This window comes from Brassica napus, chromosome C6 (genome assembly GCF_020379485.1).
Source record: "Brassica napus cultivar Da-Ae chromosome C6, Da-Ae, whole genome shotgun sequence".
NCBI classification, from domain to species: domain Eukaryota; kingdom Viridiplantae; phylum Streptophyta; class Magnoliopsida; order Brassicales; family Brassicaceae; genus Brassica; species Brassica napus.
The window spans coordinates 6,068,136-6,087,404 of record NC_063449.1 but is presented as its reverse complement, the minus strand read 5'-3'; the positions used below and the strand labels follow the sequence as shown (position 1 = coordinate 6,087,404).

Below are 19,269 nucleotides of genomic sequence, written 5' to 3'. Positions count from 1 at the left end.
AATGCATTGTGCCTTTGGATATAATTGAAAAGTGATAAAGTGTCTCTTGATGTAAAAAATTATAAAATTAATCGAAAACTGCATTGATTTTATAAATAATTTTATTTATCTCAAATACTATTGGTTAGAGAGGTATAATTAATATGTATTAAAAATGTTAAAATAATACTTATTTAGAAACGAAATGAATATAAAATAAAGAAAATAAATTGGTTCGTTAGTCTCACTTTCTTGCTGTACTTAATCGTATGCACTTTGGTTCTCTGGCACACATTCTACATTCTCTTTTACATGTACTGCTGTACTTTGCTATCGACAAACAGACAACGGGGCGTTTATGATGGCACGGGAAACTAGAAACGACAAGACATCTTAACATAAATAAAAAAACGGTAATAAGTCTAGAACTAAAAAGGCAGACGAGATCAGTGAGAGTGATACAACTGCTACATCTTTATTTGTACACAAACCAAAGAACCATTAGAATATAAAACTTTTTGTATACAAATCTAAAGCTTACTTACTTTTTAGAGGCATTACTACTTGCAATCTTACAATAAAAAAACACAAACGTAGAACTACCGGAAACAAGAGAGAGCAATAAGGATGATGATGATAAACCGCGAATCTCACCTTAATCTTGGTTTGAAAACGATAAGGACAGTGATTCGGAGGAATGAAAAGGCACACCGTGTTAGCAAATCTGTTCTTGTTGAGAATAGTTGGTTGTTGTCGTTGTAGTCAAAAAGAACAAATCTGTTCTGTTGAGGAAGATCAGTTTTTTCTTTCTACAGTTGTTGTTGTGAAGTCAAGCTGCTTGTGATTGGTCTTAATTGTATTATGTGCGTCTTCATGCTACAATCTGTAACCTGTTTGAGAATGGAGTAGTAGACATGGCAGATTAAAATATCTAAACCCGGAATAAACAAGAAGGTAATGATGAAGAAGATTGGTTACCTGCATAGCTGCTACTCTTGATAAGAAGCCTTGACATCTTTCAAGCAAAACCTTTTCCTTTGCAGTTACATTCACCGCTTCCACCATCACAGAATTCATTTCATCAACCTAGCCATGATCACCATCGACATAAATAACCTTTATTCATATAACCCAAAAGACATGTGCTTCTTAACTCGAGAGAGAGACAGAGCATTTTACCTTCAATGTAAGTGAGAATATGGAAGACGACATAGCTTGCATTACATCGACCGCTGAACTAATAGCATGCTTAAGATCTTGAATATCAACCTAAACAATTCGAGAAGCACCAAAGGTTCAAAATTTAAAGCCAAAACAATCATCTAAGTTCTGTAATGTCAGAGAGGTACTACTTACCACGGTTTTTCCAAGAATTGGTAGACGAAGCGTGCTGGCTTTCAAAGCTTCTGTTGCTCCCGACAAAGAACTTGAATGATCTCTGTCCCGGAGAGACCATTCTTCTAGGTATCCCATCTACAGTTTTAACAGATACACAAGCAAGTTTGTTACTATGTATACTAAAATCAATAAGGATGTGCTAGTATTATGGTTTTCAATTTGAAATAAATAAAAATCTCATGTTTCCTTGTCAAAGATTCAGAATATTAGGGGATGAATCTAAGCAAATAAGTCTACCAACCTTTAGAGGTGGATTTAACAGTTTTACCTACCATACATAAATAATCAACTAGAGTCCAGATTCATTTGCTTAACCAGTTACAGTACAATTTCCATTATGCACTAAACTGAGTTATATCCAAAACTTTCTTTTCTTGCTACAGCAAAGAATGAATCACTAAAGCCAAATTACACAAAAATTATCTGTCTTCTAGCTCAAAAATAGAAAGAAACAAATCTTAATCAAGACATTGGCACTAAGTATCACATTCTTACCTGTCCCCTGAGAATAGAAGTCAGTTTCAGTTTCTGCCTTAGCAAAAGCAACTTGATCCGCTTTAAAGTGACGCTGTGGCGCAGTTCTGAGATTGATACCCATGCATTCCACAGGTTTTTCTGGCAAAAGAGAAACAAAAAAGTGAATTTATAATCCATGTTATTGCCAGAAACCGATTTTAGTTTTATACTTAAACCATGTTCTTGAAAGATCTCAACCAACTATACTTAATAGACTACTCTTCCACTATTCTACTTCGGTAAGATTTCACATTCATGCTAATGTCAAAAATTATCTTAAATGATGGCACCTAGAATGAGCCTAAACTATGAGTTTCCACACATGTTGCATCATCAAGATCCGAAGTATAGGATGAACAAATCTGCAGCAGTAGCTAAAAGTCTATTCAATCCAGAAGGGACGGGACTAAAAAAGCCATACCTCTGCATTCAATCTTTGCACCATCAAAGTATACTCAGTCCTCGCATTGACAAACCTCCACTGAAGATAACGGTTATACAGAAGCCTCAACAAATGTGCATCCATAACACGATCTTCCCCGATCTTCCCTCTCCTTACATCAGCAGAGAAGCTAAGAATCGAAGGCGTGTTGTTGTTGCGGTTATAAGCGTTCATCTGAGCAGAAACCTCGTTCCTCACTCGAGAAGGGCTCGAAAGCGCCCTAGCTGGAGATGAAGTAGTCGTCGCCCAAAGCTTACTCGGTGAGGCAGAGCGAATAGCAGCACCTCTCACAGGAGAGGCCATCCCACGAGGAGATGATGAAGGAAGAGCATCACTACTAGAGAACCTTTTTGAATAACCACCAAACTTGGAACTGGTTTTCAAACCGGGGCTTGGGCTTGAGGATAGAGGAGAGCCAGGATCCTGCAACCTCCTTAACCTGCTATTAGTCTCTTGCCAGAACCTAGCGGAAGCCATAACATTACGAGGCAAGCTCTTTGACTTTGAGATTTCTCCATTACCATTAGTGCTACCGGAAGAGACACTATCAGTATCAGAAGCGGTGAGGTCAGAGGTTAAACCACTGTTTGGTCTTCTCCCAGTTTCCAAATACTCATCATCTCTACCTTCCATATCTAAACTCAACCTTCCATTAATAGAAACCTTAGATCCGAGCTTTCCTCTTTCGTTACCACAGTCTAAGCTTCTGGAAAGCGGGTTCGGGGGGACGGATCGAGAGGCTCCGGGCCAGAGCTGCTGGTCCAGTGGCTTGGAGTTCTCCCTCTGATCTCGAACCGGCGTGGATCTCCGCCGCTCCGGAGTAGGTTTCCGGTGAGAGACGGGCTCCTTCTTTTTGCTAATCGGAAGCGAAAAGGCCTCGCCTTGGAACGAAACCGACAAGCTCCTGGTGGAGGTGATGAGCATCTTCGTCGCCGCCGACATTTCGGTGACCGGAGCCGGGGAGGGTCGGCGGCGGTCCACGGATTGAGACCGTTTAGGTAGAAACGACGGCGTTTTGTTCGAATTGGAAGCGGAATTGGAGAGTAACGGAGATGGGTATCGCTTACTAGTCTTTAGAGAAGAGGAAGAGGACGAAGAGGAGGTTGTTGTTGTAGTGGTTGTGGTGGTGGAGGAAGAGAGGGAGTGAGAAGGAGAAGGAGATAAGTAGCGTGAAGGGACCTGTTTGCCTCTGGGTCTTCTCTGTCCGCCATTGTTGGGTCGATCTCGAGGTGGGTTTCTTGGGTCGGTGCCGGAGATTGCCGCGGCCACCATTGTTGTGCTTCCGAGTGAAGAAAAAAGCAAACTTTCCTTCTTCGTTGATCTCTCTCTCACATTGCATTCAAGAGATTCGTCTCTGTTTCTCTCTCTCCCAGACTCAACCAAAAATCGAAACTTTTTTCAAATCCAGGGATTTTCGGAGTTCCTGTTGCTTCACAGCCGAAGAAAACGAGAGAGAGAGTGATGGGGGAGAGAAATTGATAGTGGGGTTTGTTGATTTGGGGAAAACCTTTTGTTTTTTTGTTTTGTTTATGTGAGCTTTTAAGTCTCTTAATATTAGTAACAGTATACTCTTTCTTTTTAATATATAAGATTTATCGCTTTTTCGGAGGTTTACATCAAACTTTAGAGGCTTCGTTTTGCCTTAAACTAATATTTTATTGTTGTTAATTAACTACTGGTTTGGATGTTTATTCTTAATTTTTGTTGTGATGATTTTATCAGTAATAATTAGAGTATTTCATTGGGAAGGTTCTTATTTTGATATCTCACAACTTAAAACAAGCAGAAACTCAAATATTATTATTTTATTAATATTTGTATTTCGGATGTTGATTGTTTTACCTTTCTACAGTATTATTATTATTTTTTCAACAATAACCATAATTTGTATTATTAATTTTTATAAAATAACAAGAGACATAATCTGACTTTTTCTTTCGGTTTTGTGTATTCTTAGTGGAATAATTATTTTGTTCCTAGTCAAATTAGTGTATTTATAGAATCGATAGTTTTGGTAAGTTTTTGCTTATGATTATGAATTAAATTCAAGAGTTTTAATCCGTTGAGTCTTCAGTCTTGGTCAGAATATGTGTTTTGTTATGGTAAGTGCAGCCATTAAGCTAATTAGCATTATTATTTTTTTTTGAAATTGTGTAGATGTTATACCTCTTCCAGCTATAGTGGTTGATTTAACTTTAATTGTGTAAAACGAATTCACATAACTACCAAAGTAGAGATTGTTTCTTGTTTAATTCATCTATTTGGTCACTAATTGTTACTGATAAAACGTTTTATATAAAAGAAAATCTGGCTTTTCTTTATGCTTTTTTGGAAAGTGAATTGAATATTTCCATGTGCTTAAATTGATACTTTTCTTAGAATTGTCATTGAGGATTACTTTTCGCTCTCTTTTACTTGAGAGCTTTTCGTTGGCCTTCAAAGTTACCACCCCTAAGTTATCATATCTTAACCCACAAATAAATACTAACTTAACCAAACAAAAACATATGTGTATATATATATATATATAATTTGAATGAACAATAGTTTATAAATTTGGAAGACAAGAACCTTGAAAGTTGATTACTAAAGACGTGGTCGGTATTATCTAGTTCTTACGTTTCTAATATAACAAGGGATTAACCTCTATGTGACTATATGTCCAATGGACATTTTTAATTCTTGCTTTAAAAAATATAGTATATATAGTTTTTAGACGATTTGAGATATTGATGTGCACATATAATTTGGATGCATACCGAATTCTAGACAAAATAAGAACATCCTTAATATAATGAATCACGTTTCCTCTTGATTTGGTCGTATACAGTCAATATATAGTCAACTAGGTAGAAAACGAAAGGTCAATTTCTGCATTCCTAAATTTTATTTTGAAAGGAAAATTAGAAGCGTGTATGTAAGATAATATCACTGCAAGCAAAGTAAAGTATGTATATTGCGATTAACATTAAAGAAAATCAAAAGATGTAATGTCACTCTTAGCTTCCATTTACATATTCTTGCTTTGGAGTGAGTATTAGTTAGTCCATATTTAGTCATTTTTGCTTAGAGTCAAAGCTATCTTAAACAACTCTCTTAATCCTTATAATAACATAGTCATAGTTTATATTTTATCGAATTATAAACATTACATTGTTTTCGAAAGGTACATATATATATGTATTAACGTTTTTTTCTTGATATCCTATTATTATAAGTAGTAGTAATATGGTAATAGGAAAATGATCATGCTCTTTCTTGCTTAAATAATGCAGTATGTTAACGGTCCAAAAAAAATAATCAGTATGTTAACAACTAAAATATTTTATTAACAAAACCGACGATGCATCATGCGGGTTTAGCAATAATATGATTAATTTGATAAAAATGGTGATTATTTTATGGAGGACATACCTTAATCGATTCGAAAGCGGACACGGCACACACCCAAAACTCCGGGATCATGTTCAGCATGTATACGTTATATGTATACGTTAACTATATCAAAACTTCAAAATAATTGAAAGTACAAATTGTGTTCTAAACTTTATAGTTAAACCACTATACAAAAATGTAGAATAAGGTGTGGGGGTGACATCTCTTTGATTGTTATTAAATTGGAAATAGGGAAAAGACCCTTTAGTAAGACCCATCTCTCTCTTACACACAAATCACGATCTAACTACTTTGACAACTTCATTACACTAAAAAAGCAATAGCGTGTGTATAATGATTTTCTTTCTTATCCGCGTTAAGTTTTTTTTTTTTTTTTGATAAGTACGTGAATTATCATAAAAATGAAACATTGTTTGTATATGTACAAAAGGTTAAAGCTACTAAATCAAATGATGCCAAAAAAAGATAAAAAACATCACAGGATTTTCTAGGAGAGTTTATAAAAACTCAACAGCACTAACACATAGCTAAGAGAATCTCAGCCAAGTACACATAAGAGAATGGAACTTCTTCCTCCCCTTCCTTGCTAGGATCGCGTTTCTGATATGACGATCTATGTCCTTGAAGATGCGGTCAGTAGACGAGAAGACTGCATTGTGCAAACGGTTGTTTCTCTCAAGCCACAGGTGATAGATGACTGCATGAGCAGCCAGCTTACGCAGAGTCTGAGGGCAAGTAGAATCCTTCATGCGAAGCCATTCTATAAGCGATGTCCAAGTGTGGAATAAGAAGGGTTGATAGCCAAGCCTTCGAATGATCATTTTCCAAAGACGCTCACTAAACCTGCAGCGGAGGAAAAGATGGTCTCTGTTTTCGTCCAGCCCGTTGCAGAAGAGACAAGAATTCTCAACGTTATGGTCCCAAGCTGCAATGCGAGATCTTGTTGGCAACCTATCTAAGTGAGTAACCCACATGTGGAAGGCATGTCTTGGAACGTGGCCACCAAACCAAACCACTGATTCCCAATCAACAGTACTGGACCTATCTCTAACAGATTCCCAAGTTCTAGCAGTGTTGAAAGAGTCTAAGTAGAGGTCATCAACGTACCACTTGTAGCAGTCTCGCACTGATGAATGTGAAGGAGGCTGGACGGAGCACAAGATGATATGGAGCTGCTCTGCCTGCGGAGACCTTGCTGGTCTCAGAATCCAACCAGTGTTGGAGCAACAATCTGCCACTTTGGCATGAATGGGGACACCAAGTTGCCGCGGTCCGTCAAAACCCAGCAAGTTAATCAGAGGGCCTATCGGTAGCCAAAAATCAAACCAGAAACTGGCTTGCTCCCCATTGCCAACTTCACACCTTAGGAAATTTTTAGCAAGTGGCCTGAGTTTCAAAATAGATTTCCAGATCCAAGACCCCTGCTTCTTTTCATCTAAGCTCCAAATGCTGAGTCCTTTAAGTCGGTGGTGTTTAGTCCAGGAGGCCCAAAGTGACTCAGGCTCACTGTGAAGAAGCCAGACCAGCTTAAGGGAAAGAGTTTGGTTCCATATGCTGAGGTTTCGAAGTCCTAGACCACCTTCAGAACGAGGGAGACATACCACATTCCAAGAAACCTTTGCTGCCGCTTTACTAGTGATGTTTCCATTCCAGAGGAACCGAGAACATAGGGATTCAATAGCCTTAATACAGCCCTTCGGAAGAACAAAGGATGAAAACCAGAAGTTTAGGGTACCAGCAATGACAGTGTTAAGTAATTGGCGTCTCCCTGCGAAGGAAAGAGCACGGGAGGTCCAGGAGGAGAAGCGCCTTTTAAGCTGGTCCATAAGTGGCCTGTAGTCGCAGATACGGAGCTTGCGATGCATTAGAGGGAGACCAAGATAGCGGACAGGAAGTGATCCCAGAGATAAGCCAAGACTTGCCAAATCTGCGGTTTCCGTCTGGCTCAACCCCGCCACATACAGTTCAGTTTTGGCCCTGTTCATATGTAAGCCCGACCAAGAAGCAAAGCTCTGAAGGGTTGCTGCTATTTGCTGAAGAGAGCTCTGTTCTCCATCAAAGAAAACCATTATGTCGTCCGCAAATGCTAGTTGAGAGATAGCCGGATCATTCGCTGATGGATGGTAGCCAATGTCACCATTTACAAAGTTCTTGTTCAGGAGCTGTGCGAACACTTCCATAGCTAGGACAAAGAGATATGGGGAGAGGGGGTCACCTTGACGCAGGCCGCGAGAACCTTTAAAATATCCCCCTAGCTCGCCATTTACTGAAACTGAGAACCTGGTTGTTGTGATACACTGAGCAATCAGGTTGATGAAAGATTCAGGGAAACAAAGCGCCTTGAGAAGCATCAAAATAAAGTCCCAATTAAGAGAATCAAATGCCTTTTTCAGATCAACCTTGAGAAGAGAGCGCTTGGAAATATTTTTCCAGTTGTAACCTTGAATAAGCTCGGTGCCCATAAGAACATTTTCCACCAGTAGTCTTCCCGGAATAAATGCAGATTGAGTATTCGAAATTACTGACGGAAGTATTTGTTTCAGCCGGTTTGCAAGTAGCTTGGAAATGACTTTGTACACTGTGTTGCAGCATGAAATTGGTCTAAAGTCAGAGACAAGCACTGCATTTTTCTTCTTGGGGATGAGAGTTAGAATGGTTGCATTCCACTGCTGTAACATTTTCCCTGGGGAGAAGAATTCCTGGATAGCCATAATCAAGTCAGGCCCCACTGCTTTCCAATGATGAGTAAAAAACTCTGCTGGATAGCCATCCGGACCCGGCGCTTTGTTCCTCGGTAAAGAGAAAAAAGCTGATTGGATGTCCAAGCTTGTAAACGGAGCTTCCAGTGATTCCTTAACTGAAGGGGAGCATCTGTAGGAGATTAACTGAGATAAGTCCTCCAGAGAAGAGTCAGTGGAAGGAGAGACACCGCCAAATAGATTCTCGTAATACGACACAACCAGGTTCATAATATCCTCCTTCGAATTAACCACATTACCATAATCATCCTGCAAGAAAATAACCTGATTCTGATATAGTCTTGTTCTGACCTGGCGGTGGTAAAAGGTAGTGTTAGCATCTCCTTTGTCAAGCCATGTTACACGAGACCGCTGGAAAAAGAACGACTCTTCCGCCCGAGCAAGGTTGACTCATTTGTCATGAGCAATTCTCTCATTTAAGCTCGCCGTTGGCGTTGGAGAAGACAAAACAATCTGTTGACACTGAGAGAGCTCTTCAAAAGCTTCAGTTACTCTTTTTTCAATTCCCGAGTAATTCTCTTGGCTGAAAGCTCTAATAATGCTCTTGAGTTCCTTGAGTTTCTCTGAAACTCTAAGCATCATCGTGCCATGGAAAGGCAGGGAAGACCAGCACTCAGCTATAAGCGGCGCAAAATCTGGGTTATCATTAAGCATTGAGAAGAATTTGAAAGGGGCCTTTTCCTTGGGTCTGGTAGTATCAAGAAAAACACAGCAGGGGCTGTGGTCGGAGATGCCAGGATCCCCAAAGACACCAAGTGAGTTTGGAAACAGCCTCAACCAACTATCATTAACAAGAATTCTGTCCAGCTTTTTGGATATCACACTTTCACCTTGGTTGTTGGACCAAGTAAATTTGTTGCCACAGTAAGGGAGATCAGACAAATCAGTAGAGATAATACAGCTGAGGAAGTCACGCATACCCCGAGAGGAAGAGATGACCGCAGCTTTTGAATGATCTGAAGGGTCCAGAATCTGATTGAAGTCTCCTAGGACAGTCTAAGGACGTTGGGTGATGCTAGGAGAAGAGGAGAGGAAACACAAGTCTGACCAAAGGTCACGACGAATTTTCCTATCATTAGAGCCGTAAACAAAAGTAACAGCAAGCTCGGTGGAGACAAAAGGAAGCTTAACCGAACACGTGACGCATTGAAGAGACTTCTGGAGCACCGAAACAGAAACAGAAGGATGCCACAAAAGCCAAATTTTACATCCGCGTTAAGTTTCCATTGCTTACTTTTTAATAGTATTCTTACTCACAGGCGAACAATTTGTATACTAGGCTATGTTCGTTTAACAGTCATTGCGAGATGTGACATAGTTTTCCCGCAACTGTGATTGTAAGTTATAGTTATTGTTCGTTTTTTTAATCACATGACTTGCAGCGATTAATAGTAAATCGTTAATTCCGATTTCTGAAAAACCATTTAAATTTTTAATTTCTGCAAAATGCAGCTAATTATAACAAGCAATAGACAAACAACATTCGATTGCAAGTGGCAGTGATAAACAAACAAGACATATAATATAGCCGAAACAATATTTGTATACTAAATGAATTTTGTAAAATATTCTTAACTCATCTAGCATCAAAGTAATTTGATTTTGTAATTTTTAACAATATGATACATCACAATGACAATTCGTTAGACATCATTTTATGGATGATATAATTGTTGGATGGTAGTTGATATTAAAAAGATATGTACTATTTTTTGATAAAAGGACATTATAAGAGTTTACATAGAATTCAAACGTTAGGTCTAATATATAACTACACGCATGTATTGTAGTCGGTGTTTTATTAGCATGCTTGTAAATCTATATTCATTACTATACATAAGGGTTCTTAATTTTGAAGTTGTTTATGGATTTACTATTTGTTTATCAGCTAAGTTTCCTAAGATCATGTGACTTGAAGCATACTTCACAGATTATTGACTAATCATATTTGTTTATTCACTCGGGTGACAAATATTAGTTAGCCAACTTTGAAAGTAATTTAAAATATCAAAACCCCTTTTGACAAATAATTAATAAGGAGATACTAATGATTTAATACTGTCACCTTTCTACTTTCCAGACTTAGAACATACTTTCCACTTAATCCCAACACATTCTCATTCAAAAGTTTTTTTTTCCTTATTCACTGTATATGTATCTTATATATTCTTCCTTTTCTATTCTTCTCCTAGTTTTTGAGATTATAAACCTAAAAATAGACTTGTATTGTGATTCATCTATACAGTGACTTGTGCGCAGTTTTCCGCATGCCTACCTATTTTCAAGGATTTGCTACTTCTTTTTCCTTTTAAGATGGATTTTACTAAATAATGTGAATTTTTCTGTGAACACTACAAGAAAACATGCATTTTCCGACCACGGAATCAGTAGCTAATCACTCGTAGACTTGCGTTTTGAGACTATATAGAAAATTCCAGTGTATTTCAGATAGTCTTGAACGAGTAGGTTCTGTAACAACTGTAATGAAGAAATACAAATTGTAGTTAATCCCCACATAGAATATTCTCTATATTTAATTACAAGCATAGTTCTTGAGACTATCTGCTCAAACTTCAACATTACTCGATTATTTAAAATATGGGGTTTGCACAAAACATGATACACATGGAGAGCTGGTATAAAATATTATAAAATTACTTACGATAATTAAGTAATTATTTAGTATAGTTATCCAATCATGCGTGCCCTTGAATCAAACCAAGATGTGATTTAAGTACTTGATTTTGGTTGTTCCAAAGTTTCTTAGAGGTAACGTTTCACAAATTGCAAAAAAATATTAAAGGCAGAAAAAATAGACGAAGGAAACTTAGGAAACTTAGCTGATAAACAAATAGTAATCCATAAACAACTTCAAAATTAAGAACCCATATATATAGTAATGAATATAGATTTACAAGCATGCTAATAAAACACCGACTACAATACATGCGTGTAGTTATATATTAGACCTAACCACTACAAGAAAACATATTTTTTACTAGGGCAGTATTCGTTGTAAATTCGTCGTAAACGGGGTGTTACGACGAATTAACGTCGAAAGACGTTTCGTTGTTAAACGTCCGTCGTAACGGAGGTTTCGTCGTAAACGATTCGTTACGTTTACGACAAAATATATTCCTCGTAAAGCGCAGAGAAAGAATTCGTCGTAAACGACACGTAAGCTTTCGTCGTAAAGCCCACGTAATTATTTCGATGTAAAGCACACGTAAATACTTTCATTGTAAATCACTCGTAAATATTTCGATGTAAAACCCTCGTAAATCTTTCGATGTTAATCACTCGTAAACATTCGATGTAAACTCCATGTAATGTTTACGAGGAGTTTACATCGTTTCTTATTATATTATTATTAATTAGTATATAATAAATTTTAATTTATATTTAATATTCAGAATTTAAAATAATTTAAATTTTAAAACGAAATATGAAATTGAAAAACATATTTTAAAAAGTCATACAAGAATATTTAAATTCATAATACAAACAGAAAAATAAAAAAAAAACTACATATTCTCGAAGTAGTTGGTGAGGATGCTCGGCTGTTGACGGGTTGGATCGGACTCTTGGGGATATCGTGGTGGCATTCCAAGAGCGGCTCGTCTCTCACTCAACATTCTCTGCATAACCGGGTTTACCACGGCCATCACGTCTAGCAAATCCTCAAGAGAGTCTAAACGAACCTGCTGGCTATCCATTCGAGCCTTCATCTGAACAGTCTCTTCATCCCGTCTCGAAGTGTATGACGAAGTTGCCCTTGCAACTTCGTTAACAGAGCCTATACCGACTATCCGTCCTTTTTTTTTAGGAGCCACCTATAAAATCAAAACATATATTAATATAGTTAATTATGTTAATATATTTAAAATAATGTAAACAAAAATTTTAAGTTGTACCTCTTCGAAGATTCTGTCGACCTCTTCGGTGGACAATGTGACTGGTAATCCATCGGGAGACTCCTGTGTTAGTTACGTCTCCCGTTCTTCAATCCGACCAGCCACTGTTTGGAAGAGTTTCTCAGATGCAGGATCCACAAAAACTCCGTCGGATGTGGCGTGAGTCATCTTGAATAGGTCAGACAGAGAAGGTAAGACTCCCGTCTTCTCGAACTACAAAAAAAAAAAAAATTAAATATTATAAATTATATTAATTGAATATTTTAAAATATATATTTAAAACAAAACTAACAGCTTCTAGACGGACTCCTGCATGAGATTTTTGTCCGGTTTCGTGAAGCATGGGCAAATGACCATCTTTATCCTTCGTCCTTCGAGAAGCCGAGCACGAATTGGCCTTTTTGATCGAAGAGGGGTGCTCCCAATAGGCGATGAGGCCATCCCACACATCCGTCGTGAGCTCAGTGGGCTTTCCCTCATACCCGTAGATCTCCCACTTGTCCTTCCAATCAGAGACTGTGTTGCAGAGGCGGATCTTTGCCTTTGCAACGAATTCTGCCTTCACCCTCTCGGTGATTCCCAAAGACCAATGCCACTTTTGCTGAAACATAAAATTTTTGAAAAAATTACAATTAATAATAAATATGAAATATATATATATATATATATATATATATATTTAAAAGTGAAAATTTAATTAAATTTAAAAATCTTACCGCAAAACATTTAAACCACGTGATCTTAACGTGATTTGGTGTCTTGCTCCAGTTCGGGTATGCCCCGTCGTAGTAACCCTTAATCGTCGCCGAAACGCTCCGGCTAACACGGTTGTTAGCCCCAAACCTGAAAAAAAAAAAATTTAACCGTTAGAAAATAAAAATTAATTAAATTTTAATGTAATAAAAATTAATAACTTACCAATAAGTTCATCGGGGTCTATCGGGGTCTAGAACATCCAAACCCTCCCGTCCAGGCTGGGCAAGCAAATCCTCCACCGTATATCTCGCGAAGGGAGCATATGAAGGCACACTCAAATCCGGATGAACTGCACCTTCTAGGACAGGCTGAGGTGCAGCCGCTGGAGGAGGAGGTGGAGGCATCTGCGGTGGAAGAGGAGGACTCGAAAAAACTCTCTGAGAAGTCTGAGAGTCTGGAACTGCATCGGAAGAAGATGTATCGGAACCATCGCCAAACAACTGGGCATAAGTAGGTGCTGTTGGTTTCCTTCTAGGAGCTATCTAAAAAAAATTAAATAAATTTAATCAATTATGACGACATAATTAAAAAATTATTCTGTTACCTAACTAATCACCTAAACTATAGTATTCCGTCATCTAACTAATCACCTAAACTAATTATCTAACTAATCACCTAAACTAATTACCTAACTAATTAATAACCTAAACTAACTTAAAAATAAATAAAAAGGAGGAAAGAGAGTGTACCTTAGAGGGAGAGGAGAGGAGTTTGGGAGGAATGAACGAGGAAGTCTCGTCTCGGCGTCTCAATATATAGAAAAGGATTTGTCGTAAACGCGACGTAATATTACGACGAAGTTACCAGGCCCGCGTTTTTCGATTTACGACGAAATTACGTCGAAACGTCGGTTTACGACGAATTTACCAGGCCCGCGTTTACGACGAAGTTACCAGGCCCGCGTTTTTCCATTTACGACGAAATTACGTGGAATAGATAACCATTTACGACGATTTTACAACGCTTAACCTAAACTTAACAAACAACTATTCTGAACCTCTATTTCTCATTCAAACTAATTTTATTTTTGGCATATGAATACACTTTTCATAATGCTCAAAAAATAGTTCCAAAGACATTTTGTCAAGAACCTTTCTTTTCCAGAACTTATGTTCCAATTCCAACTAGACGGCCTCAATCGAGACAACATGAGTAACAAAATTCTAAAAAAGAGAGCTTTTTATGAAGGGAGGTGATTGAAAAAACAGAGCAAATGGGTTTCAACAATTATCTGGTGGAGAATTGCGTCTGCAGATTTGAATATTCAACGTAAAAAAAAAAATCATTCTGATAATCTGTAAGATCAAATCACTCTTAAATGTTCAATTCTCTGACTTGTTACGTCCAGCTTTGATTTCGTCCCCTAACATCATTTGTTTCACAGCAACGAAAAGGTAAACAATTTAAGTAAGAAAATGATGCATCACTCTTGCACTGATAAAAGGATGATGATAATAATATGGAGCTTGTGTTTGATTTTCTTCTCCTGTTGATCACCTTTGTCTTCCAGATCAGAGGGATGCTCTACGGGAGCTCCAGAGCGAGTTCCATTTCAGTGGAATGTCTACTGATCCGAAAAGGTGGAGGAACAACACAGATTGCTGTTCTTGGGGTGGTATCTCTTGTGATCTGAAGACGGGCATAGTCACTGCGTTAGACCTCTATGGCATTTCTCTCAATGGACCTTTGAGATATAATAGTATCCTTTTCAGACTAAAACATCTTCAATATCTATATCTTGGCTCTTATAATCTTTCGGGTATTCTACCAGATTCCATGGGCAATCTCAAATATTTGAGGGTTGCGAATTCTTCGAGAAGATTCCATATTCACTTGATAGTTTCGGGTAGTTCGGATACTTTCAAGTAGTTCATATACTTTATATATATATAATTATTATTTTTATATACTCGGATATTTTTATAAATCATATATGCTGTTATCAGACTGCCTATTTGCGTTACATGGCAAACATGCCTGATCATGAAAGTTATATTAATTGATTCACATCTTTCATGGAACACTACAGACGATAGCTAGCATGATACACTTAAAAGGCTAAAACCTTCTCCTCACCCTGAGAAGAATCTTCCCAAACTCGAGGGCCATTGTCTCGCAAAATTCTCTTTGTGTATCTTATTGGACTCCAAGTCTTTAACAGGCACCCACGATTCTTGTCATAAGGAAACCAAAACTCAAAAGCATGTTATTGCAACAAATGGCAATTAACATGGGTGAGTTCGCTTTTTTTTTTTAGCTTTTCGTGGTCAACATTAATTTGAATGTTTGATTCATTTGGTATTAGTCTTATTTGATTCATCTTATTTCTCGACCTCAAATGCTTTTTCGACCGAGCATTTGATTGGTTCATATATGTGTTTAATTTTAGCTAATACTTTTTTTAAAAAATGTCTTACTAAAATATTAAAGCATGTTTACCAAAAATCAATAAATATATTCCACTTTAATGTCTATAAAATCATATTTCTTCAACAAATATTTTAGATAAAAGAAGATGAATTACCTCATATTTATGCTAGTTATTGCTATGTGTTTTGGTTTGAATGAAGGTCAATGTTATAGTAACATTTTAGAATTACAAAACCAACTCAAGCCAAATAGTATTCTAAAATTTAATTGCTCAGCCAACCATGGACATGTTGAGCCTCTCCACGATGTAAAATTCAATGAAAAATATCAAATTGTAGTTTTAGAGAGAGGACTAGGAGATAGAATTGTATGGCGTTGCCTCTTACGACATGGGAATAAAATGGAAAATTCTCGAACTATATGGCGCGCATACAGAGGAGCCAGCAGGCCTCGATGTAATGAAAAACGTTCATGGATTGCTAGAGTTGATGGAATTTACATGGAGAAAAATACTAAACCAGAGGGCTCAGATATCATTGGATTGTTACTAAAAAATAAGTTTTATCTTCCTAAAAGCTATTTACATTTGACGCTAAGATTAATTTTGTCATATGAGATAAAACATCATATCATTTTGAAATAATAATAATATACAAATAAATGTATTATATATATATATATATATCAATTTATTATTTTGGTAATAAATTAATTTATAATTTATTTTTTCTAGAATGAGAATGACCAGTAATGTTTAGGTGTTAATATTGTTTATTTCCAAAAACTCATGTAAAACATTTGTTTGTACAATGTTTACCCAAATAATTTCATGGTTATTGTCATGTTTATCACTACATTTGGTAAAACTAATTTTGATAACATTTCAAGAGACAGTTTTTGTCAATAAAATGAAACACTATGTACAAAACAAGTTTCATAAAAATCAAAGAATTCAACATTTTACGAAATAATCTTTGGAAAATAAGTGACCACCACTTTGTGGTTGGGAACTGGTATGTGAAGAGGAGGAGATGGCTTATAAAGGGGATTTGAGTGCTCATACTTCTGTTGGGAACATTTGTGGTTATTTGATAGTGGCTGGTGTTAAGAAGAAGAGGAAAGTGTAGAAGCAGATGTTGAAGGCGTAGGGGAGGGCTCAGGTTTAGGGTTAAGGTTTAAAGAAGTGTTGGGATTTTGAAAGTTTGTATGATTCATTGTGTTAGGCCATTTGCGTTGTATCTCTTCATCTTGAAGCTTGTCACTTACACGTTCTTGTATTGGTTACCGTTTTATTGAGCCAAACAAGTAAGTTGTTTTCAGTGAGATCAGAGAACTTAATGTTTCTATGTATTGTTTCTAGAGTTATTCTTGGGTTCACTCCCTAGGGTGAACCTTTAGATTCATCAACCAATAGAAAATTGTCATTTTAAATCTAGTATCTTTTAATTAAGAAAACCAAATAACTTGGCAAATTATATTATTTTTTCAAAATAAAATTTAAAAATAAATAAAAATAATATATAAAAAACGAATTCAAAAAAAAAATAATGTTGTCAACAAAACACTAAACCCTAAACTCTAATACTAAACCCTAAACTTAAATCCTAAACCCTAAATCCTTGGGTAAACCCTAAATCCTTGGGTAAACCCCTAAACCTTTGGAAAAACACTAAACATGTTGTCAACAAAACACTAAACCCTAAACTATAATCCTAAACCCTAAACCCTTGGGTAAACCCTAAACCCTTGGGTAAACCCTAAACCCTTAGGTAAACTCTAAACCCTTGGAAAAACACTAAGCATTTGGATAAATTCTAAATTATAAATCTTAAACACTAAACTCTAAATCTTAAAAATAAATATTTTTTTTTAAATAATCTTTTCTTAGAACTATTGTTATTTTTATTTATTTAATTTTTTATTTTTTATTTTAAAAGCATAATATAATTTGGCAAGTTATTTTGTTTCCTTAATTAAAAGATACTAGATCTAAAATGACAATTTTCTATTGGTTGGTGAACCTAAAGGTTCACCCTAGAGGGTGAACACAAGAAAAAATCTTGTTTCTATGTATAATACGGATCAATATTCCAATTATCTTCTTTAACCTACCTATGACCATATATATACCGTCTCAAATATTTTATTAGCCATCCCATAAAAATTTTAGGCTTCTTTAAATCTGTAAGACTAAAAGCAAGATTTAGGTTGTCCAACAACTTTTTTTTAAATGGGTCTGCCCATCGGAAAAAAGAGTAATATACTTACAAGAAAAAAACAGAATTGTATTGGTGCCAAAACACAAATTTAATCATATATAAAATTTTAATTTTATAATACTATATCTTGCAATTATCGAAGTATTTTCCTCTTAGATTCACACAAGTGTGGAGAACACGATTAGGCCTATAACTTCCGCTGCGCCTGGTGCCTTTCTTTTCCCAACAATAATGTCACCATCAACTGCAATTAATATAATGGATTGATGCTGGAAATTTCCATCAGTTACGGAGTTTCAGTGGAGGAGATTAGGGCTGGGCAAATAAACCGAATCCGAAAACCTGAACCGAATCCGATCCGATAAAAATGAATCCGAACCGATCTGAACCCGGCATAAATACCGAATGGATCTTGTTTTATGGTATTTCGGGTTATGAGTATTATCCGAACCGAACCTAAATGGATATCCGATAGAACCCGAAACATTCAAAATTTCCAAAAAAAAATTGTGCCAAACATGATCTCAATTCCTAATATTTATTCAAAAGATATTGAACATCTAAAATAATAACCTATTATATGAAGATTGATGGTTGAAGGTGGCGGTTGAAGGTTGAAGTTTTTAGATTTTGGTTTTGTTTTCATTGAATAATATTTTTTATTTAATGAGAACTTGGTTTTCGTTTTATGCTTTCATTTTTTTGGTTTTCTTTCGATCAATAACTATGTTTACCTTTCATTTGATTTTGAATGATCACATTTGATGTTCCTTTCTTTTTTTTTGAACCGATTTTATTTATGTTTTGGTTACAAAATAAGTACAAATCAAGTATTTTAAAACCGAAGAACCGATTTTACTTATTTTTTGGTTACGAAGTAGATATAAATTAGGTACATTTAATCCGAAGAACCGATTGGGACCCGAATCCGAAAGTACATCGGGTTGTACCGGTTTTTTGAAGATTTACTAACTTCGACCCGAACCCGATAGAACCCGAACCGGTCCCAAACCGAATCTTCATATAATCCGAATGGGGCTGATTTTGATAAACCCAAAAAACCGAAACCCGATTGGACTAAACCGAAAACCGATTGGGACCCCGAATGCCCATGCCTAGAGGAGATTTGTGTTGACTAGTTTGTTTAAAATTAGTCAAATCTGAATTTGATTAAAATAAAAAAAAAGTCTATTTATCAAATTCAAATTCCTTAAAACTGAGTCAAGCTCAATTTTATTTTCTCCAATACATCTAAATGCATTCAAGGTTTTCAATTATAAGTATATATAAAAAATTATCTCATATTTTCAATGTGAGATATTTTACAAAAAAAAAATTATTGCAAAGATTGAAAATATATTAAATTTAATCAAGTACAAATCAATATTTTTCAAACCTATAATATCCTAAACTAAAACTATTTCGGATTCAACCCGATCTTAGACATGTAATAAACATGAATCGAACTCGAATAAACCCAAATAAAATCTGATCTAGACTTTTATAATAATTTATATTTA

General features: G+C 36.2%; 2 protein-coding genes across 2 annotated transcripts; one reads left to right on the top strand and one right to left on the bottom strand.

Moving 5' to 3' along the window:
* Positions 1-354: 354 nt before the first annotated feature.
* Positions 355-3,855, bottom strand: LOC106424351 (QWRF motif-containing protein 2-like). The gene is made up of 6 exons (XM_013865114.3): positions 2,315-3,855; positions 1,873-1,992; positions 1,336-1,452; positions 1,159-1,248; positions 958-1,065; positions 355-869 (listed from the first exon to the last, which is right to left on the bottom strand). Exons 1-6 carry the CDS (start codon positions 3,605-3,607, stop codon positions 789-791), a joined length of 1,809 nt encoding a protein of 602 aa, XP_013720568.1. The 5' UTR covers positions 3,608-3,855; the 3' UTR covers positions 355-788.
* A 10,202-nt stretch (positions 3,856-14,057) lies between these two features.
* LOC111206825 (S-protein homolog 14-like) lies at positions 14,058-16,980 on the top strand. The gene is made up of 2 exons (XM_048761690.1): positions 14,058-14,554; positions 14,671-16,980. Exon 2 carries the CDS (start codon positions 15,676-15,678, stop codon positions 16,171-16,173), a length of 498 nt encoding a protein of 165 aa, XP_048617647.1. The 5' UTR covers positions 14,058-14,554; positions 14,671-15,675; the 3' UTR covers positions 16,174-16,980.
* The last annotated feature ends 2,289 nt before the right edge of the window (positions 16,981-19,269 follow it).

Excerpts from the sequence above, each read along its gene's own strand:
- LOC111206825 (XM_048761690.1), top strand. The coding sequence starts at position 15,676 with ATGAATTACCTCATATTTATGCTAGTTATTGCTATGTGTTTTGGTTTG.
- LOC106424351 (XM_013865114.3), bottom strand. The coding sequence starts at position 3,607 with ATGGTGGCCGCGGCAATCTCCGGCACCGACCCAAGAAACCCACCTCGA. Across the intron at positions 1,453-1,872 it reads CTTCTATTCTCAGGGGACAG|ATGGGATACCTAGAAGAATG; the intron begins GTAAGAATGTGA and ends TTAAAACTGTAG. Across the intron at positions 1,066-1,158 it reads TATTCTCACTTACATTGAAG|GTTGATGAAATGAATTCTGT; the intron begins GTAAAATGCTCT and ends GATCATGGCTAG.